This window comes from Camelina sativa, chromosome 6 (genome assembly GCF_030686135.1).
Source record: "Camelina sativa cultivar CO46 ecotype springtype chromosome 6, ASM3068613v1".
In the NCBI taxonomy this organism is placed as follows: domain Eukaryota; kingdom Viridiplantae; phylum Streptophyta; class Magnoliopsida; order Brassicales; family Brassicaceae; genus Camelina; species Camelina sativa.
The window spans coordinates 5,231,895-5,253,673 of record NC_141885.1 but is presented as its reverse complement, the minus strand read 5'-3'; the positions used below and the strand labels follow the sequence as shown (position 1 = coordinate 5,253,673).

Below are 21,779 nucleotides of genomic sequence, written 5' to 3'. Positions count from 1 at the left end.
GCATTAGTTACATCAAAATATTTTATGACTATTGAAAAAAGTTTTGACGTTTATTGGTCGTCGGAGCAAGCTATTTTGTGATAGCAAAAAGACGTGAACATTTTCTCTCTACACAGGATGAGGGCAGAGCCGAGGGTCTCTCTATGGTGGAGAAGGTTGGACACAAGTTTATCTACCCAACAGAGGAAGATGGAGGAGGTTGGACGTAAGGTTATCTCTCCAAGGGAGGAAGACGGAGCCAAGGTTCTCTCCATGATGTTGGAAGTTGGACGCAAGGTTCTCTCCATAAGGGATGAGGGCGAAGCCGAGATTTTTTTCATGGCGGTCATACATTATTGTGATGATACATCATTGATTAGTATATTATGTTATCTATAAACACATTAAGCCAACTATTTTACTTTCACTTTGGCATAGTTACTATCACAAATACATTGGGAAATTTACATTAGTTACTATCAAAAGATTTTTTTTGTGAAGTTAGAAAATTGTTTTTACTTTCATTGGTTGTCGGAACAAGCCATTTTGAGATAGCAAAAAGACGTGAACATATTTTATCCACATAGGAGGAGGGCAGAGCCGAGGTTCTCCCTATGGTAGAGAAGGTTGGACACAAAGTTATCTCCGCAAGGAAAGAAGGTGGAGGAGATTGGACGCAAGGTTATCTCTCCAAGGGAGAAAGGCGGAGCCAAAGTTCTCTCCATGGTGGAGGAGGTTGGACGCAAGGTGCTCTCCATAATGGGATGAAGGCGGAGCCGATGTTTTCTCCATAGTGGTCATACATTATTGTGATGATACATCATTGATTAGTATATTATGTAATATATTTTTTATTCAAAATGTATTTTGAGCCAACAATTTTAGTAATTGAAAAACTATGCAGAAGTGAAAGTAATATATTTGGCTTAATGTGTTTATACAGACAGTTTATAGATGGTGATAAAGAATATTTTTGTAACATACAAGAGTACATTTAGGTATAAAAAATATACTTTTAATAGTAACATACATAAAAGATTTGTAAATGGATATAAATCAGTGTATTATAACAAAAATAAAATTTATATATAACATACAACAAATTTTAATAAATTTAATTTTATTTATAAAACTTTAAACCTGCACATCGGGCGGGTCCTCATCTAGTACAATATATATCTAGCTTTTGTTGACTTAGAATAACTTTGGTTTTATTTGTAATTGAAATCCGGTTTACTTCGGTAGGTTTTTTGGGGTTACTTGGTTTGGTCATTTTCAGTAAGACATTTTATTTTCACCTGTCAACTTTGGACTATCATTTCTCATCCAAATGTAGTTCAATTTTGACATATGAATACACTATGTTATAGTGCTCACTGCAATGAGTTCATTGCTCTCGTATATTATTTTTATTTATGATTACAAAATATATTAGTTACATAATATATTTTTAAAGATATTTTTTGCATATCTTGTGTTTTAGAGAGTATTTACAAATATCTAGATATATTTTATATATCCATTAAAATAAATTTGAATTGATTTTTATTAATTTCACATATCATATATATTAATTAATTTTCTATTATAAAAGCTATAATGAATACTTTACTATCTTTTTTTTTTTTTGATAAACCCTATTGGCTGAGCCGGTCAGTCTCGGTAGAAACGCACCGAAGTGCTTCACAGTGGACTTCTCCCTGAAGGGCCACCACACTGTCTGTCCCGAGTTTGGAATGCTTTCCGACTAGTGCCAGGGGGTAATTAGGCCGCCTGCATTTCTGATTACCAAGTAAACCAATTGGGCCAATGCCCAACTGACAGACTTCCCACACAACCATGATTTTTGTTTCCAGGGTGGATCGAACCTGGGTTAGTTCCTTCCAACCTTTCCCCAATTCTTCCTTACCACTGGACCACAGCTGTGCAGGCATACTTTACTATCTTAAAAGGGAATTCTCAAAAATGCCTCTTTTGGTGAGCTTATTTTTAAAAATACTCTTTGGACGCGTCCATTTTTAAGAGTACCTTTTTTTGGTTGAAAAGAACAATTTTACCCTTAATGTACTAAACCTAATTATTGGATGTCCTTCTCTTCGTTGTCGTTTTCTCCTTCTTATTCGATCGGCGATTTTCGATCTACTTGTTCGCGGCAATCTCTGCTTCCCTTCCATCCTTATCTTCGTCCATCTACGTCCGATCTTACACTCTTTGTAAGGTTTTTGGTTAAGATTTTGTTTTTCAGATTAGTTTGGTTTGGTCATTTCGAGTGAAAGACTTTTTCAGTCGCCAGCAGTCAACTTTGGACTGTCATTTCTCATACAAATTCTGTTCAATTTTAACATATGAATACACTATATTATAGTACTCACGACGATGAATCCATTGCTCTCATAAATCTGGTTGTTCTGTCAACATAATTTGCTAAAAAATTATCCCAAAAAGTAGTCCAGTAATCATGTCAAAAATGAGTTAGCTCACATTCTAACAATAATGTTCATAGAGACGTCCTCATTTTCTTCTTGAACATCATTGTAGTTTCCAAACATACAATTTTTATGAGTTTTAGATAAATAATTATGTATAGTTATATATATATATATATATATAAATCAATTTGTTCAGTAATCATGAAAAGTTAAAGATTCTCGCTCGATGTTGATCGATATATATATGTATATTTCCTGACAGTTATATATTAATGCACTTTATATTTTTTTTAAGCGCAGTTATTACTCATACTCATGTTATAAGAGTTTCTAATCAGACGTTATTATCAATATGTAATTAGTATGAATAAATTAAATTGCTGAAGGTTGAATGGAAAAGATGAGAAGAAGAAGCAGCAGAGTGTAAAAGGAATAAGAAGACGTGGTCGTGAGGACGAGTCAAAGACAATGAGATATGTCAACCAAAGAAAAGAGGTGAATGGGCCTATTATGTGATTAAGGCCCAGATCGTGTAAGTGTTTTTGTGTTGGGAAAACTAACAGAAAAAGAGGTTGTTTTGCCCTGGAGATTAAAATTGCTGCCCGTATGTAAGAGTGTAAGACAAATGTGTTACTTAGTCTCCTTCATTACAAAATCATTGTATAAATTAAAATCCACTTTCTGAATTCTGAGATACAAATGTCATATCAATGATAAAGAAGTTGGAAACAAAAGACTTCGTTGTTCATTGCGAAGAGATACATGAGATTATGAGAACATATAGAAAGATTTGGACTAGTTGAAGCAAATTGTTATAATAGAAGAAAACTAAAAGGATCTAACTGATGGTGGAGATCTTGATGAAACAGAACTTCCTCTTCCACAACCTTTCTCGTTTCTCAAACTCAAAGCTTCCATAAACCTCTCGTTCCACCTCGAGCTTTTCCCTGAATTATTAATGGTCTTCTTGTTACAAACATGATCTGTCGGAAACCGGTGTTTCAAACAGAACTTGACTCCACAATCTTTGCAAGTAAGGTTGTTCGCAAAAGTCAGAACCTCTCTGCAACGTTTTACAGGACACGTTTGTTTCTTTTTCTTGTTCGGATCACAATCTCCGGATCTTTCGTGTTTCTCAAGCAAAGATTTGATCCCTTCTACATCAAAACCAGTTGTTTCAATAGCTATAGAACACGTTTCACAGATGGAAACTGTTCTGCTCCCGTGATCGGATTTAGGACAGTTATGGGACTTGTATGATCGATGGTCCAAACAAAACACCTTCACATACAAAGATTTTGAATCAAGAAACATTCAATTGTGAGAAAAGATTGAAAGATTCTGAGAAAAAATATGTTTACCAATTTGCAGCCGTCGCAAGTAAAAGGGAGGAAATCGAGTAATTTGCAATCAGGGTTTTGGCAATGCTCTCCAAGATCAGGAAACGCTTCTGTTCCTCCTGCCATAGCTTCTTCGTATGTTCTTTTTCTTCTTCTTCAATTTCTTGTGTTCTTGATTATGTTTAAATAGAGAGAGGTCTGACTTGAAGACGAAGCCAGCGTCCAAGTTGGATTCTTCCTTCGGGAAGGTTCGGCTGTCAATTTTAAGTTTTCTTTATTTGGATTTTTCTTTATTTTTTTATTTGAAGCGGAAATTATAATTTCCTTTAGACGTAACGCGGTTTTAGAAGTTTGTAGGCCCATTTAATTCATAATTCTTTGTTCTTTTTTATTGTTTACAAAATTTTTACAAACGACCGAGCCAATTTGGAAGAAAATTGTTTACATAATTTTTTGTTCTTATCTTCTTAATTTAATCATAGTACTTTATTATTTTTATCTTATTTAAAAGCATAGTTTTAAAAATAGTTGAGTAATAGTGGACGGTAACTTTCTAATTAAAAGGTTTAAATATTTTTTATTTTTTTATTTTCTTTTGTCATAATAGTTTATATTATATAATATATAAAAAGTTTTCTCTCTCTCAAATCTTTCAAAGAGAAAAAGCTCTGTTTATACTATCTGGCGTTTCTTCTCGTCAGTCATTTTGTCTTCGGCTAGGTCCGGTTTTGTCTTTCTCGTCTAAGTGCGAGATGTACTTAGCTTTTGTGGCTATCTTTTTAGTTTTTTTCTTCTTTTTCTTCTCCTTTTGCGGATTTTATTAAACCTCTTATCGAAGAGGCAAAAACTGAGAAGGGGATACAGAGTTTCTGGATCTTCTGATTACTCGATCTCATTCTTAAGGAGAGTAAATCCTCATACCATATATCGGTGGCCGTACTATCGGCTTTGGATGATGGTTTCTCATTCGGTATGTGAATCGTGATGAGTGGAATTCGTGGTTGGTGAAGAACAAATTAGGAGAGCAAAGTTTTGCGACAAATTTGGCAATCTCATATTCTCGCTTGTTCTGGAGTTAATGGATCTGAAAAATTTTGGACCTCTGTTTCTTCATACTCAGAAGAAAACTGCAAAAGGTTTTGGTGAACTTCGGAGTAAGATGCTGAAATCTTCTGGAATTTTGTGGCGAAAAAGATGATTTTCTCACCGGAAATCTTTTCAGATTCGATTAGTTTTTCAGCTCCAGTGGATAGACGGCGTTGACTGTTGAGTCGTCGTTTTCCACCACACCCTTGCATTTTAACATGTATCTACCACCTGACCCATCCCAGACCTAGTTTCCTGTTGTGTTGTATCATTTATATAGGTTTACGTTTGGGCTTTATATTTGGGTTATTGGACTCTGAAAATTCACATTGTATCTCTCTTGTAATATGCTCATGTTGGGTTAATCAATGAAAATGGATAGCCGACAAAAAAAATATAATATAATAGATTTATCTTGTAAAATTTCATTTGTAAACTTTTCTCCTCCGAGATTATTTTCTAATTTAATGTTTAATTAACAAAAAAAATATATATAATATATATTTTCTTTTGCCATACATGTGATTAGTTTTCTAACTACCAAATAAATAGAAACAAAAGTATCCTTGATTGAATAGGGCCAATAGTATTCAATCAGGATTTTCTTTTACTTCCAGTTATTAAATTTTATTCTTTGGAATACTTTTTATTTAATTCAAAATTTCAATTGTTTTACTATTAAGATAATCATATTTTATTATAAAATATAAAATATAAAAAATAAAACAGATATTCATTTCCATTACAGTGGTGCTAAATGGATACCATCTAAAAGGTTAAATATTTTCGTGGAGAAAACAAATATTTGGTGCATTAATTTTAAAATGGAAAAATACTTGGTGTTAGTCAATTAGGTTGAGAAAAAATATTATGAAGACGACACAAGCATAATTACGAAAAACGCTCGGCTAAAACATCATTTCTCGGGAAAAAAGCATTAAAACACTTCTAAACTAATATATAGAGGATGATTGAGAAATTTAGAAAAGGAAAAGATAAAATAACAAAATAAACATATAATAAAATTAAATAAGCAAAACAAACAAAAATAAATAAGAAAAATAATTGTGAAATTCATTAACTTGCATCAATTCTTTATTCTACAAAAAAAAAAAAAAAAAAAAAAAAAAAACCATAACCATTTAATGGTTAGCGATTACAGTTAAAACTAAATAAACAGTAACTGTGGTCATGCACCATCGAAGGATCACACTTTCCCTTGTACGTTTTGCCACGATGGCTGCATCGGATTCCAGTGAGAAGTGTTCTCCGAGAAAGCATCACCAACAGTCTCTTTCCTTCAAACTTCAAACTGCTCCAAAACAATCTCAACCGCAAAACTCACTCGGCAGCTCCAAAAAAAAAGTTACAAGTTTAAGAGTGAGAACTGAAAAAAAGATGTCAAAAGTTTAAACAAAGATGAATGGGTGACGAGGTAGTCCACCACTTGAAAACTCTGCTTTAGTTTTATGTTAATTGATATCATGAATTTCATATATTTCTCTGCTTCTACCTTTTCCTGCTTTTTGTTGAGTTCTCTAAAGTGGTCTACCTCTCTCTCTTGTATAAATTAACATTTCTCAAACTCCTTTCGTTCAGCTAAATTCACTCTCTAGTGACTTTGCATATATAAGACACCACATCTTACATAGAATTTTGTTGCCAGACTTGAGTGTATGTTTCAGCTGGACGTCATATCTAACAGGTAGTGAGTTCAAGATCAAGATTGCTTCAACATTAATCTCAATACCAAGTTCAGCTTCAAGAAATCATATATATCACTAATGTTCTTATCAGCTGTTCTTTTTAGTTTCAACCATCTTGATAGTTTTGCAATGAGGCTTCCATGTACACATGATTCCAAAGTAGCCAGGCCCAGTGTAAAACTCAGATTTTTTTTAGCGGTAAAATACAAAGACAAAAAAATTTGTGATTTAATTTTAATTTTAGTTTTGATATTTTTGCATCAAAAATCTTGGACTTATATTTGGGCCGAGATGTAGAAGGCATAGCTGGACTTGTTTTTGTGACTACTACCGTATAGATTGAATTCTTTAAGTGATCTAATTTTTGAAATTTATAATAATAAATTCAGAAGATAACAAAAGCAAAATGTATACTCCTGAACACATTTTTGATATTTGATTTTTTTTTTTAATGTTACGAAGAAGTTTCTGGCCAATACCTTTTCAGACTAGAGTGAGAATAGAGTTGATCAACTTAAAACACTTCTCTTTTGGGTGACCATTAAATCACAACACCTATCTCAACTAACATATTAATTATCAATCAGCCACTAATGAATCATTACGAAACTCAAACTAACTACTACTTCAGCTTTGTTTACTCTCAGTGAACCGGAATCAAATTATGAACCGCGTGATCTTCACAAAGGTTATTAGTTTTTGTACCAAGCGCCATCTTTGATTAGAACAATCATTCATAAAGATTATGTGTTTACATTACAGGAAAAAAAAAAAAAAAAAAAGAGCAAATTACTCAGAAGATTCACAATCCCTCAAGTCTCACATTTTTTTTTTGGTCCCAAATATAATTCGAAAAAAAATAAAAATATAAAAATAAACATAAACTCAATTAATGGCATCGCACCTTCTTCGGATCTCTCCTCTTCGACCAGTCTTGACACCAAAAAGACTCAACTTCTGCATAGCTCTAGCAAAATCTTTGAAAAACCGATCTTGATCCTTAGCATAAAGATCAACAAAAGGTCGGGTTCTCGGGTCAGAATATAACCCATGATCCGATTCAAGTAACCCAAGACCCTTTGGTATATTCTGATAATACATATTATCAAACTTATTAGGAGTCATAATATCATTAAACACTGAAATAGTCGGATCTTTAGGGTAATTAGCACAAGCTTTCTTCAAAGCCACCGCGAATCTCGGGTTATACCCGGTGTTATTAAGACCCACCCGACCAGCAAACTCTTTACAATGTGAAAACCCGATTGAATGAGCGCCACTCAGAGCAACCATTTCTTGAACACTGAAGCCTTTGGATTCAAACTGGTGAATGAGTTTAGAGATTGGCGAAGAAGGAAGAGGAAGAAGATCGTTTAAAAGAGAAGATTTAGATGTTCTTGAATCACGACGGCCGAGGTAAACGTCGTAGTAAGGACCACCGACGGTTACAAGAAGGTCACGTGTCGCGACCGAGATGATGTCGGAACAAGAAACAGTGTTGGGACAAGCGAGTTCGAGAGCTGTTTTGGCTCGGACAATGACGTCGAAGCCGTCTCCAGGGAGCGAGAGGTTGATGGATGAGTCACGTTCAGCTGTGTTGAATGGCGTTGAGGAGATTAGGACTGAGGCGTCGCAGCCGTTAGGGAAACAGTCGTGGAAGAAGAGACGGATCACGGCGGCTGCGGTGGTTGGTGTTGTGATTTGTTTGTTTGTGATTGTGTCTCGGACTATGTCGAGGAATCTTGGGCATGTTTTCGAGTAGAAGTTTGTGGTTAAGCGAGATTGAGCTGTGAAGAAGAAGAGGAAGAGGAAGAAGAGAGATTTGAGTGTTGAAGCCATTGTCGTTGTAGCATAAGAGAGAGAGAGAGAGAGATGAGGTTATAATGGAGAGTGGGAGGGAGAGTGGAGGTGACGCGCCGATGTACGGTCCACACCAAGCACGGGGATGTGTGTAAAGTCAAAACTTGGGGTGAAGGTGTGTATTGGTATAACTTTTAACTTTTATATGGATCGATTTAGTAGTGGCAATAAAACAGTGTTTGTTTGTTTATTTGTTTTGGTTTGGAAAGCTGGAAGAGCTTTTGATTTCCAGTAAATAATTTTTATAGTTTTTTATTTATTTATTTTTACAAAAGGTTTTTCAAAATGGTTGAATAACGAGAAAATGAAAAAAATCAAATTGAATTTCTATTATTTTATATATTCAGTCTATGTTAGATTTGATTTAGCAGAAATTACCATTGTTTATAAAATTTTTAGTAAGGTGGAGAACAAAAAATTTAGTCACATTCTCTTTAATTAAAGAGAAATGACAATGATGCGAAATGCTAAAAAGAAAAATTGAAGGGGTGTTTATAAAAATTGTTTAACATATCGTAATATCACGTAAAATGCTATGTTATTTTGAACATGTTTTTATTAAATAGTATGTTAGTTGATGATGATCATCTAACATGTTGTATACTTCAGAAAAAAATATAAAAAAGAGAGAGAGGTCAATGAAATTATTTATGAGTAATGAAAGGTGGAGATTTCACATGATTGAGGTAAAAGATTACATTTGTCCCAAAAAAAAAAAAAAAAAGGTAAAAGATAACATAATAATAGGTTCGGAAAAGAAGTTACGAAAAAACAGAAATTGCCAATGTGTAAAACAATTACATTTATGGAATGATGATGCATGTGTTTTGTTCAATTATTCGTGTTGATAAATTAAATTATTAGTGAAAAATTGGCGAAACAGAGAAATTGACGGACATTACGTAGTACACATGCAGCTAAACTATTTTTTTTGCATGTGTTATTTGCTCTCTTATCCACGCGGAAAAGACAGTGAAGCAGCAATATCTACAAAGTCTCTCATGAATTTTATTCGATTACTTAATTTTTACGTGGCGATTCGGTAATACAGCATATATGATATGGATGGGTTTATTCTTTATTCTTTATGGTTTAAATTTAATTTTACAAGTATGTATGACACTTTGGAAAACCTCTTTCAAAACCCTCTTCCATCATCAAAAATTCAAAATATTCAAAACCAAAGAGGAAGGTCTCACTTAGTTATAATCTAATAAAACAACCCTTTAACAAAAAAAAAAAACTAATAATAATCAAGATTCAAGATAGCATTAATAGAGTGAGTATACTATGTTGTCAAAAATAATAATGGGACACACATTACGTGTTTAAAGTTTACAGAAAATTCAGAACTATTGTAACTTTTGGTACATATAATACTCTATTATTATTTTCGAGTTTTAAATCATTCGGGACACTTTGTGTTGTAAACCAAAAAAAAAAAGAAAAAAACGTTTACTTAAAGTATTTTGCTTGATATATAATTTGTACCGTTAGATGAAATAAAGTATATGATTACTTTACCAATGCAAAAATATTGATAACGGAATGGTCCCCTAAATCATACTTAAACAGCACTGAGTTCAAGAAACCTTGTTTGGGTTGTCTAATGGTAGTCCAAATATCTATGTGATGATTCTATATAATAATCACCGCATTAACATTTTTAAAATGTATTTGTGATTCTATAATTTTGTTATAATGTCGGTGCTGAATGATAATAAATAGGTGTCTTGGGGTTTGGTTAACAATTGTTTTTTTGTGTCTGTAATGCCCAAACGGAAGAAGAGATAACAGCAAAATACAACTGGAATGGTCCAAAATATCCTATGATATCGACAGTCAAGAAAATCCAAATATGTTTCTGTCTTTTCTTTTGTCCATCTAATTTATACAAATATATTTATAAAAATGAGAAAATACACTTTGAAAATGAAGAAATAATTTGTTTATGCTAAATATTGAAGATATTATTATGTTGATAAAGTTATACCGACCACGTTTGTTTATTTGTTGTATAACATATAAATTAGAATATGAAATGAAATATCTACTTTTACTTTGTTGTATGAACATATAAATTTGACTATATTTCAAAATAGTTTCTTTATTGGTCCAGTGACCATCTACTTCTCCTTAAACAGAGAGACACAACACAAGATTCGAACCTAGGTTTTCAGAGACGGCAACAACTAAGGTGGAGTACAACTGAGTCTTGACCCAACAGTTCCTCACCAAAAAAATTTTATCTAGAAATATGTGATTATATATTCCTCTTTTTTCACATATGTTATTTTAACTCTATTTTTGGGGGGTCATAATTGAAAGCATAAAAGAATATTAGTTTGAAACTATAAAATTCATATTAAAAATACAAAATGATTCTGATTATTGGCAATATAATTTATACATACTGTTGCTAAAAACATTTATACCTACAAAACCCAGGTACTTTATTAGTTATAAGAAATTAGATATTTGGATTAATATTATCTCTGATACTACATTTATTTCTTCAGATATATATTAGTATAGCATACATTGTCATTAAAAAAATGGTTATGATGTTAACTTGATCATAATTATGGTAATGTGGTGATGATGATGGATTGATATCTTATATGATATGAGAAGTTTTTTTCTAACTTTTACTCACATTGCGACATTTGGCATTTTCTTTTAGTGACACATGTCATCTTTTATTTCCATTTGATTCTTCTAAAACAAATTTATATCATTTCTAATTCCAAATAATCATATTTATTTTCTTAATATTGGTACAATTGACATATATTTTTAAATCTATTTTTATATCTTAAGTTCTTCTCTTAAACAAAATTAGATTATTTTATAATAAAATTAAAATCTCATATTATATATATGATACAAAATATAATATTCTATAACATTTACTACTGATACTTTACACATTTTTCTTACATTTTATTAAATTTGTCTTTCATCCTTTAAAGTGAAAAACACACACTATTTTATAATAAAATAAAATATCATAATAAAAACCATATATTGGATGAGAAATGAAATATTTTAAATACATGATTATGATTAAGCTTTTGTGTAATTTTATAAACCTTAATCTATACATGAGAAAGGTTTTTCTAACATTTACTCACATTGCGACATTTGGCATTCTCTTTTAGTGACACCTGTCATCTTTTCTTTCTATTTTATTTTTCTAAAACAAATTTATATCATTTCTAATTCCAAATAATCATATTTATTTTCTTAATATTGGTACAATTGACATATATTTTTAACTCCATTTTATATCTTAAGTTCTTTTCTTAAACAAAATTAGTTTTTTTTATAATAAAATTAAAATCTCATATTATATATATGATACAAAATATAATATTCTATAACATTTACTACTGATACTTTACACATTTTTCTTACATTTTATTAAATTTGTCTTTCGTTCTTTAAAGTGAAAAAACTCACACTATTTTATAATAAAAGAAAATATCATAATAAAAACAATATATTGGATGAGAAATGAAATAGTTTAAATACATGATTATGATTAAGCTTTTATGTAATTTTATAAACCTTAATCTATACATGAGAAAGTTTTTTCTAACATTTACTCACATTGCGACATTTGGCATTCTCTTTTAGTGACACATGTCATCTTTTCTTTCTATTTTATTCTTCTAAAACAAATTTATATCATTTCTAATTCCAAATAATCATATTTATTTTCTTAATATTGGTACAATTGACATATATTTTTAACTCCATTTTATATCTTAAGTTCTTTTCTTAAACAAAATTGGTTTTTTCTATAACAAAATTAAAATCTCATATTATATATATGATACAAAATATAATATTCTATAACATTTACTACTGATACTTTACACATTTTTCTTACATTTTATTAAATTTTTCTTTCGTCCTTTAAAGTTAAAAAACTCACACTATTTTATAATAAAAGAAAATATCATAATAAAAACTATATCTTGGATGAGAAATGAAATAGTTTAAATACATGATTATGATTAAGCTTTTATGTAACTTTATAAACCTTAATCTTTACACGTTTTAGAATCATATAATATTTTCTTTCATTAATTGAGTAGGCAATAAAGTTAGTCAGCTCCACACTTCCACTAAAATCCTACTAAATTATGATAAATTACACAACAAGAGCTTTTCCTTTTATATCAATACACATATCAACATAAAATCTATCTTGTCAAGAGCATTTCAGAATTGTTGTCATGTTCAAATCACACATTTTCATATATGTTGACTTTCTTGATTTTCTATCTATTTTTTTCATTAGAAAATTGTAAGTGCCGTATTTAAAATAGTATTAATTAAATCATTAAGGTTGATTATTTCTTATATGGAAAATCTATTAAAATTTTATATTAATATCATGTAGTGGGTTACAAATTGCTTTTACCAGGCATTAAAGAGAGTCATATATATAGCCATAGGTATACATTTAATTAAATACTTAGACTCAAATTTACTCTCAAATTCTAGACATGTTTTAACATATATCATCAACGCTGCAAGAGGAAAAAAGATTGTCATGTTTCTTGATTATGATGGTATCCTTCTCAAATTCTTGATGATTGAAACGACCGCACCCGGATTCCTAATCCTCACACAGGATCCACTGGAAACGTTCTTACCGGAACCCCATAATTTCGACGAGACAACCGGCGTAGAAATCGCTCCTTACAAAAACTCTCACAAGCATACCAAACCCCACCTCATCTAGACACTTGGCACTTGTCATGTTATCTATCTAACACCTATCTTCTTTTGTTTTTTGGACCTAATTAATTAAATTTATTTGTACTTTGGACCTAAGTAATTAGTGGCCCATAAAATAAACAAAAAAACTCTTAACATTTCCTTTTTCCCTTCTTCGATAAGAACCAGTTGTAATCTCCTTCTGATCTAAAACCACCATTTATCAATTTGTGAGTTCATCCTAGGAAAAAACTAATTATAGTTTATTTTGAAAATTTGAAATTATAAATATAGGTTCCAATCTTATGTATGATTCAGGGCAAAAACGGATTCTAAGTTATGTATAAAATTTAGTTATGGGTTTCAATCTTATAAATGATTCATGGGAAAGAAAGGATTCTAGATTATGTTAGAATGTGGGATATTTATGTGTTCTCAAAATTCTCTTATAAATTCATAAATATTTGGATTTTCATAATCTTATATAATCTAATGGTGGGATATTTTCCGTAAGTAATTTGAGAAATACTTACTCATTTATTCCCCATTAGATCTTACCAATTTGTTTTCCATAAAAGTAGAACTCATTCCGTTTCAATGAAATTAAAATTCAATCTCTAATTACTCTCCTTTTAAAACAATTTTCAGCTATTATTATTTAATTACAGTCATTAGGTTCCTATAAAGAATTATATTAGTTTTATATATATTTCCAAATTTCAATAGGTACTAGGTATTGTCCCGCACATATGCACGGGTTGATGTATTAGTTATGTTAATTCATTTTAGTTTATGTAATAATCATAAAACTATTAGAATTTTAGAAGAATATTTTTTAATAAAAATTTTTAAAATGGTATTTCTGAAAAATGAGATTGAAAATGATGTATTTTTGAAATTCTCCCTAAAAATACATATATAACAAACAAATTTTGTAAATGTCAATAATACACTTTATTAATTCAAATCATACAATATCAAAATATACCACTTATTTAAAAACTATTGTTAATGATAAAATTATAAATTTACTATGATATTCAAAATTTACATAAAACATTTAATAATTAAATTCCAAAATTATTTTTTAAGTATCAATTAAATATATATTCTATAAAATCATATGAAATGCAATAAAAACATCCCAAAGATTAATTTATTTTTTAATCTTTTTTATATTCACCTTAGTTTAAGCTATATTGCTTGTTCAAATTCTCACGATTTATTCTTTATAGTAAAATTTTGGAAATGGAATATCAAAGTGTGTTTTATATAAAAATCATTAAATTACAAATTTTTGAATTAAATAAACATTATAATGATCTTTATACAATTATATTTTGGATCACAAGAACTAAATATAATGATTACAAGTTTTTTGGAGGTAAGAGAGAGTTAAAAAATTATTTAATAATTCGATTATAATAGTTTATTTTGTTAAAACATTGCATACTTTCAAAAATAAAATAAATATACATGAATGAAGATGATTTTTTTAGCTTCATTCTCTCATTGGGCTTTGATCGAAATTTAGTATTGTTGAATCAACATCTATAATTGTTTTTTACAGCCACCAAAATTTTATTATGTATATGTAATTAAAAATTAAAAAATAATCAGAAAACAAAGAAGGAAGGAAGAAATACATTAAAAAAAAACAACATTTGAACAAAATAAGATAAATCTAACAAAATATATAATCACACTCTTATCATGAGTTATGAACCCATGCAAGAACATAAACAAAACAAAAAAAAGTATTTAGAATTTGAGATATGGTGGATGATGATGTGAGAATGGTTATTAATAGGATTTCAAGGGATGGAAGTTACATTTCTAAAATAATTTATTATACATATTTAATTGAAAATTAAAAATAATAAGAAGAAAAAGAAGGAAGGATGAAATACATAAAAACGAAGATATAAATTTTGAACAAAATAAGATAAATCTAATAAAATATATAATCACACTCTTACCATGAGTTTTGAACCCAAGCAAGAACATAAACAAAACAAAAAAAATATATATTTAGAATTTGAGATATAGTTGATGATGATGTGAGAATGGTTATTTATAGGATTTCAAAGGATGGAAGTTACATTTCTAAAATAATTTATTACACATATGTAATTGAAAATTAAATAATAGGAAGACAAAGAAGGAAGGAAGAAATACATAAAAAAAAATGAACAAAATATAAGATAAATCTAACAAAATATATAATCACATTCTTACCATGAGTTTGAACCATGCAAGAACATAAACAAAACAAAGAAAATATTTAGAATTTGAGATATGGTGGATGATGATGTGAAAATGGTTATTTATAAGATTTCAAGGGATGAAAGTTACATTTCTAAAATAATTTAATTAGAGGAGTTACAGTTATAATTTATAGTGTGTTTGAATGAAAATAGATGGGAAAATAGTCAATTCATATTTATGTAATTTCAGTTATAATTTAGTAGTAAAGTGTGGATTTAAAGTATAGATTAATGTACATAATTATATTTTTACTTAATTAAAAATAAATATTATTTTTTAGAAATTTAATGCTAATGGACCAAGGAGAGAGTGAATACCTGTTTTCTACAGCCACCAAATATTTATAATACATATGTAATTGAAAATTAAAAATATAAGAAGAGAAATAAAGAAGAAAAAATACATAAAAACAAAGAAATAAATTTGAACAAAATATATGATAAATCTAAAAAAGTATATAATCACACTCTTACCATGAGTTTTGAACTCATGCAAGAACATAAACAAAACAAATAATATTTAGAATATGAGATATGGTGGATAATGATGTGAGAATCGTTATTTATAAGATTTCAAGGGATAGAAGTTACATTTCTAAAATAATTGATTATAAATATGTAATTGGAAATTAAAAATAATAAAAATACAAAGAAGGAAGAAAGAAATACATAAAAACAAAGAAATAAAATTGTACAAATTATATAATCACATTCTTACTATGAGTTTTGAACACATGCAAGAACATAAACAAAACAAAGTAAATATTTAGGATTCTAGATATGGTGGATGATGATGTGAGAATGATTATTTATGGGATTCCAAAGGTTGAAAGTTACATTTCTAATATAATTTAATTAGAGGAGTTACAATTATAATTTATAGTAGTTGGAATAAAATGAATGGTCAAATAAAATAGTCAATTCATAATTTATGTAATTTCAGTTACAATTTAGTAGTAAAATGTGGATTTAAAGTATAGATTAATGTACATTAATACATTTTTATTTAATTTAAAATAATTATTAATTTTAAAAAAACTTAAATGCTAAATAGACTAATAGGAGAGAGTGAAACCTTACTTTTATATATATGATTCTTGAATAATTTTTAAATTATTTTTTCAGGTTATCATGTTTGTTGTTCACATTAATACTACATAGAAAAAAAATTAGGCGAGAATGTTTGACAAATTTATTTATTCATTAGAGTGTTTATGTATGTCTTTTCTACTCTCCATGAGCTGGTCCAGCAATTATGGTTGTCATATAATTTATGTATGTCCTTTCTTCTATTTTAGAATTTCAATTTGTTTTTCTTTTTGGACATTCATGTGGTAAAGCAGGATAAAACTTCTTTTTATTGGACGATGCGTATGATTATCTGCATTGTAAATTTAATTTTTTAGTAGTCTTCATCTTTTAAAAACCCCTTAAAAACTACCATTGAACATGGTTTTATAGAGTTTCATCCAAAAGATAATAGCCAAAACCAAGGATCTCATGTAGTCTATCACTTCATGTGTCCAAAAGATAATACCCAAAAAGATAATAGTCAAAAAGATAATAGCCAAAAGATGATTGGTCTTCGTCAGCCTCCCGTCACTTGATGTGGCCTATCTACTTGGTGGATTTCACTATCTCTATTAGCTTTCTTGCTTGTTATTTCTTTTGTTGTAGTTTGACTCGGGTGTTGTGCATTTATTTAAGCATCATACCATGTTCTGTTTCCTCATATATAAATTAGATGGTTATATCATGCTCTCTCTAGAAGGGAGTATCCAAACTTTGTAACTTATTTTAATTTTAACGGAGTGTTTGTTGGAAAAAAAAAAGGATCTCATAAATTTGTATTGAGGTTACCCGCTATATATCTCACGATTGAGATATGTAGATAAGATCATCATGGAGAGTGAAATCGCTACCCTCAAATAGCTCTTTCTTTCCCTTTCTATCAATAAGCTCTTTCAAGGAGTTGGTCTTCAGCAAGCATTTATTTGAGGCATATTGTGGATGAAGAAGGTTGTTCGTCAGTTGTTTTTTTTTTTTTTTTTTTTCAGATGGATAGGATTATTTATCTTAGACAATGGTTTGAAGAAGTGGAATCTTTGTTGTTCATGTTCCAAAGATCAAAATTATATATTATCTGTTGATATTTTGTTGATTATTGTGTATATATATATATATATATATATATATAGGTGAGTATTTACATTTCATTGGAATTAATAATTATTTGTATAATTATCTAAATATTTTTGTTAATGTAATTATATTTTAGTTAATAATTAATTGTATAATTTTCTGAATCTTTTTGTTAATGTAATTCTTTTTCTTCTAGAATTATTAAAGTTGAAATAAATAAATAAAAATTGTAATTTCGAATTTTATGAAAATTTACATATTTTTTTTGGTAAGAAAGAAAATTATACATATTGTCTCTTTATAAGTATCAATTTTAATTTTTTTCTAGTTTACTAATAATTATCTTCTTGTTAAAATTTTTATTTTATTATATACATGGCGAAATCTCTAATCCATAAAATTTATACTTATAGCTATCACGTGAGTTACAAACTTTGAAAACCAAACTTTATATAATAAAATATATATAATTTCTTAGACACATGTTATGAAAAAAACTATCCTAAACTTCACAAAAGACTTTTTTTTTTTTTGGTGAATAACCGGGAGTTTAACACTCCCAGCTTGTATTATTAAGACATGAAAAAGAAATTACAATCTTACAGTTCTAGGACACGCAGGTCCCAAAATATCCTCTCGCATTAATGATGCAACACATGAAGGAGCTTGCATAAAAGAATGAAAACCTAATGGTAACGTGGACGCATAGTTTGCTGACCCATCCGCAAGGCGGTTAGCCTCTATATACATATGTGATACCCGGACTATCCAATCCTTTGTGAAGAAGCCATGGCACAGACGCACCAGGAAGCCATGGCCATGACACCCGGACTATCCAACCACCACCTCAGAATCAACCTCCAATTCCACTCTCTCAACTCTCCTCTCCCACGCAATAAACAAGCCATAGTAGACACCCCAAAGTTCCGCTAATGTCGCCGAACACCTGCCAATATTAAAAGCAAAACCTGCACACCAATCCTCATCCGCATTTCTAAATACTCCACCCACAGTTGCTAATCCAGGATTACCATGCGAAGAACCATCAGTATTTAATTTATACCACCCATGTTGCGGAAGCAACCAACGTATAAGTCGTTCTCCCTTCGCATGTCCTGAATCCTGTCTCACCCCATTCACCATCATTATCTCCCTTGCCACATCTTTAATAAATTTAACTCTATCACGACATAAGTGGTTCTTCCCAAACACATTCCCACACCTCCACTTCCAAGCCCACCAAACTGCTATAGCAAACAAGGTAGACCAAGCCTGAGATCCATAATCTGTCCCCCTTCCTAGATTGCTATACAACCACTCCAACAAAGACTGAGAAAAGAATAATCGCCTCTTTCTTGCTGGGACTAGACGCTCCCATAAGCCTGTCATGGCCGGGCAATCATGGAGTACATGTAGCACCGTCTCCATTCCTCCTTTACACACCTGACACACCGCCGAATCACTCAAGTGACGATGCAATCGCTTTGTGTTAGTCATAATCACCTAACGTGAAACTAGCCAAATAAAGACTTTGACCCTCTCTGGAACCCTGACACTCCACAATCTCGCATAAAACAGTCCCATATTTTTCTCCGGACTTTCTTCTCGCGTCAACAACTCATAAGCTGTCTTGACAGTAAACCGACCATCAGATGTCTCCCCCCATGCTAAACGATCTCGTGCACTAGTTACAGTGTCCACCACCACCGCTGCTAACTCCAACCTCTGATTCTCTGAGACATAAGGTAATATTTGAGACGACATCCACCCTCAACCATCCTGCCAAAGATCTCGGACCGTGAGCAAAACATATGCAGGAGGGAGAGGTCTGCAAGTAACTCTATCAACGGTCTACTCGTCAACCAGCGGTCCGTCCAAAATTTTATTTGTCGACCCTCCCCAATAACACAACTCAAACCTTTAGCCATGATAATTCTCTAATTTACATGTTTTTAGCATCCTTTTTTGTCCATATTTTGCATTGTTTATACCCTTACCTTAGCATTTTTAGGTCATTAATTGTAGGAATTCACTTTTAGGCCATTTAGGGTGTTGCATTCTTGCATTTGCATACTTTGGATGAAAACAGGTGCTTTAGAGCCTAAAATGGGGAGAAACAAGGACAAATCCGAGCTTGTACCCGAAGGAGCCATCGAGCTGGAAGAACAGTCCGAACCCCAACATGATCGAGGAAGATCAAAGAGCAGGAAGAACAACCCAATTATCTACCCTAAGAGTAACCCGACCTTTTCCTCGTGTACCCCATCGAGTAGACCCTCGGGTAGGACTGGGAAGCTAGGTCAAAGGGGTTTCCATATATAAAGCCCCCCTCTTCTTCCTCGCAAACGAGCACGCCTCAGACCATAAAACCAGAGAGCAAGAGCTTCTGTGAGAGGACTGAGCGACTCAAAACACTTTTCACTTTTTGTAACACCTAGAGTTATTCATACCTTCTTTTCTTACTCGATCACCCCACCCAATCCTGTACTCGAATGCTTGCATCGAGTGTTTAGGTCGTGTGGTTTCTTGGTTATATTCTTTCTTTATTTATCCAAACCATCTTTTGCTTGGCTTGACTTGCATTGTTCTGATTGCATCCTTCCTGCTATCATAAAAAACCATTTGGATTGATAACCCTTTGTACTACAACTGCATAGGGAATTGATACCCTGGGTGAAAATTTTATTATCAATTTGGCGTCGTTGCCATTTGTTTGAATTTAATTTTGCTACGTTTAGGATTTCAGCACTTGCTAGATCAAGTTTTTTTATCTATATTGGTTCGGCGTCTTACTTGTTTGCTTTCGTGTTTGTTTGTTTTGAATCTCAGGTACAACTCGAGCACCCACCCGACCCGTCACTCGATCACCTGGATCGGGTTGACCCTCGTGTACACACTCCTCAAGCAAGGACCAACATAGGAGCAGGAGATGCTCCATCTACTCATACTCAAAGGAATGGCATTGTGCCACCTGCTGTCCAGAACAAAAATTTTGAGATCAAGAGTACTCTCATCCAGATGATACAAAGCAACAAGTTTTATGGATTGCCAATGGAGGACCCATTGGATCATCTGGATGAATTTGATAGGCTCTGTAGCGTCACAAAGATAAATGGAGTTAGTGAGGATGGATTCAAACTCCGGCTTTTCCCATTTTCCTTGGGAGACAAAGCGCACCTCTGGGAGAAATCACTCCCCAAGGAGTCCATCACCACCTGGGAAGCGTGCAAGAAGGCGTTCTTAGCCGAATTCTTCTCCAACTCCAAAACCGCAAGGCTGCGAACTGACATTTCCAGCTTTGTTCAGAAGAACATTGAGACGTTCAGTGAAGCTTGGGAATGTTTCAAGGGATACACTACCAGATGTCCTCATCATGGCTTCAGCAATTGCTTTATTGCTGTGTACACTTTACAGAGGAGTGGTCTCCAAGATACGGATGTTGCTGGACACCGCAAGCAATGGTAGCTTCCTCAACAAGGATGTTGATGAAGGTTGGGACCTAGTGGAGAACTTGGCTCAATCTGATGGGCATAATAATGAGGAGTATGATCGAATTGTGCGATCTACAGGAGAGGAAGATGCCAAGTACAAGAGGGATATGAAAGCCCTCAATGACAAGCTCAATAAACTACTCAGCCAGCAGCAGCATGTTCATGCATTATCAGAGGAAGATCAGTTTTTACAACAAGATGGGGAGAATTTTCAAATAGAGGATGTGAACTACATCAACAACCAAGGAGGTTACAACAAAGGGTACAACAACTACAAGCCGCATCCGAATCTGTATTACCGTAACCCGAATGTTGCCAATCCTCAAGACCAAACCTACCCATCAGCAGTTCAAGGAAACCAGGTCCAGCATAGGCCTTTTGTTCAATACAATCAAGGTTATGCCCATAAGCAACAGTATTCTGGAAATTACCACCAACCCATGGCCCCACCTCGATTCAAACAACAACAAAGCCCGCAGAACCAATCCCAAGAAGCTGAACTACGCGGCCTAATTCAGCAGATGATTCAAAATCAGGCATCCGCCACTATGGACACCGCAAAACGATTTGCGGAGATGAGCAACAAGATCGATTCTGGATACAATGACTTGACTGCCAAGTATGATTCGCTCAATACTAAGCTGAGGTACCTAGAGGGCCACCACAACAACCAAACAGCTCCAAAAATCAACCAGCTTCCAGGTAAAGCTGTTCAGAACCCAAAGGATTATGCCACTGCCCAAGCCAT

The 21,779-nt window shown here is 31.9% G+C and overlaps 2 protein-coding genes and 1 non-coding gene across 3 annotated transcripts; all 3 read right to left on the bottom strand.

Annotated features, from left to right (window-relative positions):
- Positions 1–3,051: 3,051 nt before the first annotated feature.
- On the bottom strand, positions 3,052–4,001 carry LOC104790468 (zinc finger AN1 domain-containing stress-associated protein 12). The gene is made up of 2 exons (XM_010516226.3): positions 3,770–4,001; positions 3,052–3,689 (listed from the first exon to the last, which is right to left on the bottom strand). The coding sequence occupies exons 1-2, from the start codon at positions 3,872–3,874 to the stop codon at positions 3,237–3,239; spliced, it is 558 nt and encodes a 185-aa protein (XP_010514528.1). The 5' UTR covers positions 3,875–4,001; the 3' UTR covers positions 3,052–3,236.
- A 3,255-nt stretch (positions 4,002–7,256) lies between these two features.
- Positions 7,257–8,587, bottom strand: LOC104790467 (peroxidase 31). The gene has a single exon (XM_010516225.3). The coding sequence runs from the start codon at positions 8,377–8,379 to the stop codon at positions 7,426–7,428; it is 954 nt and encodes a 317-aa protein (XP_010514527.1). The 5' UTR covers positions 8,380–8,587; the 3' UTR covers positions 7,257–7,425.
- A 12,226-nt stretch (positions 8,588–20,813) lies between these two features.
- LOC147942298 (small nucleolar RNA R71) lies at positions 20,814–20,920 on the bottom strand. The gene has a single exon (XR_015560548.1). It is a non-coding gene; the product is annotated as a small nucleolar RNA R71 (small nucleolar RNA).
- Positions 20,921–21,779: the final 859 nt, after the last annotated feature.

Bases quoted from the DNA above. Each gene is read 5' to 3' on its own strand.
- LOC104790468 (XM_010516226.3), bottom strand. From the start codon at position 3,874: ATGGCAGGAGGAACAGAAGCGTTTCCTGATCTTGGAGAGCATTGCCAA. The intron at 3,690-3,769 runs GTAAACATATTT...TTGTATGTGAAG, and splicing joins CTTGCGACGGCTGCAAATTG to GTGTTTTGTTTGGACCATCG.
- LOC104790467 (XM_010516225.3), bottom strand. From the start codon at position 8,379: ATGGCTTCAACACTCAAATCTCTCTTCTTCCTCTTCCTCTTCTTCTTC.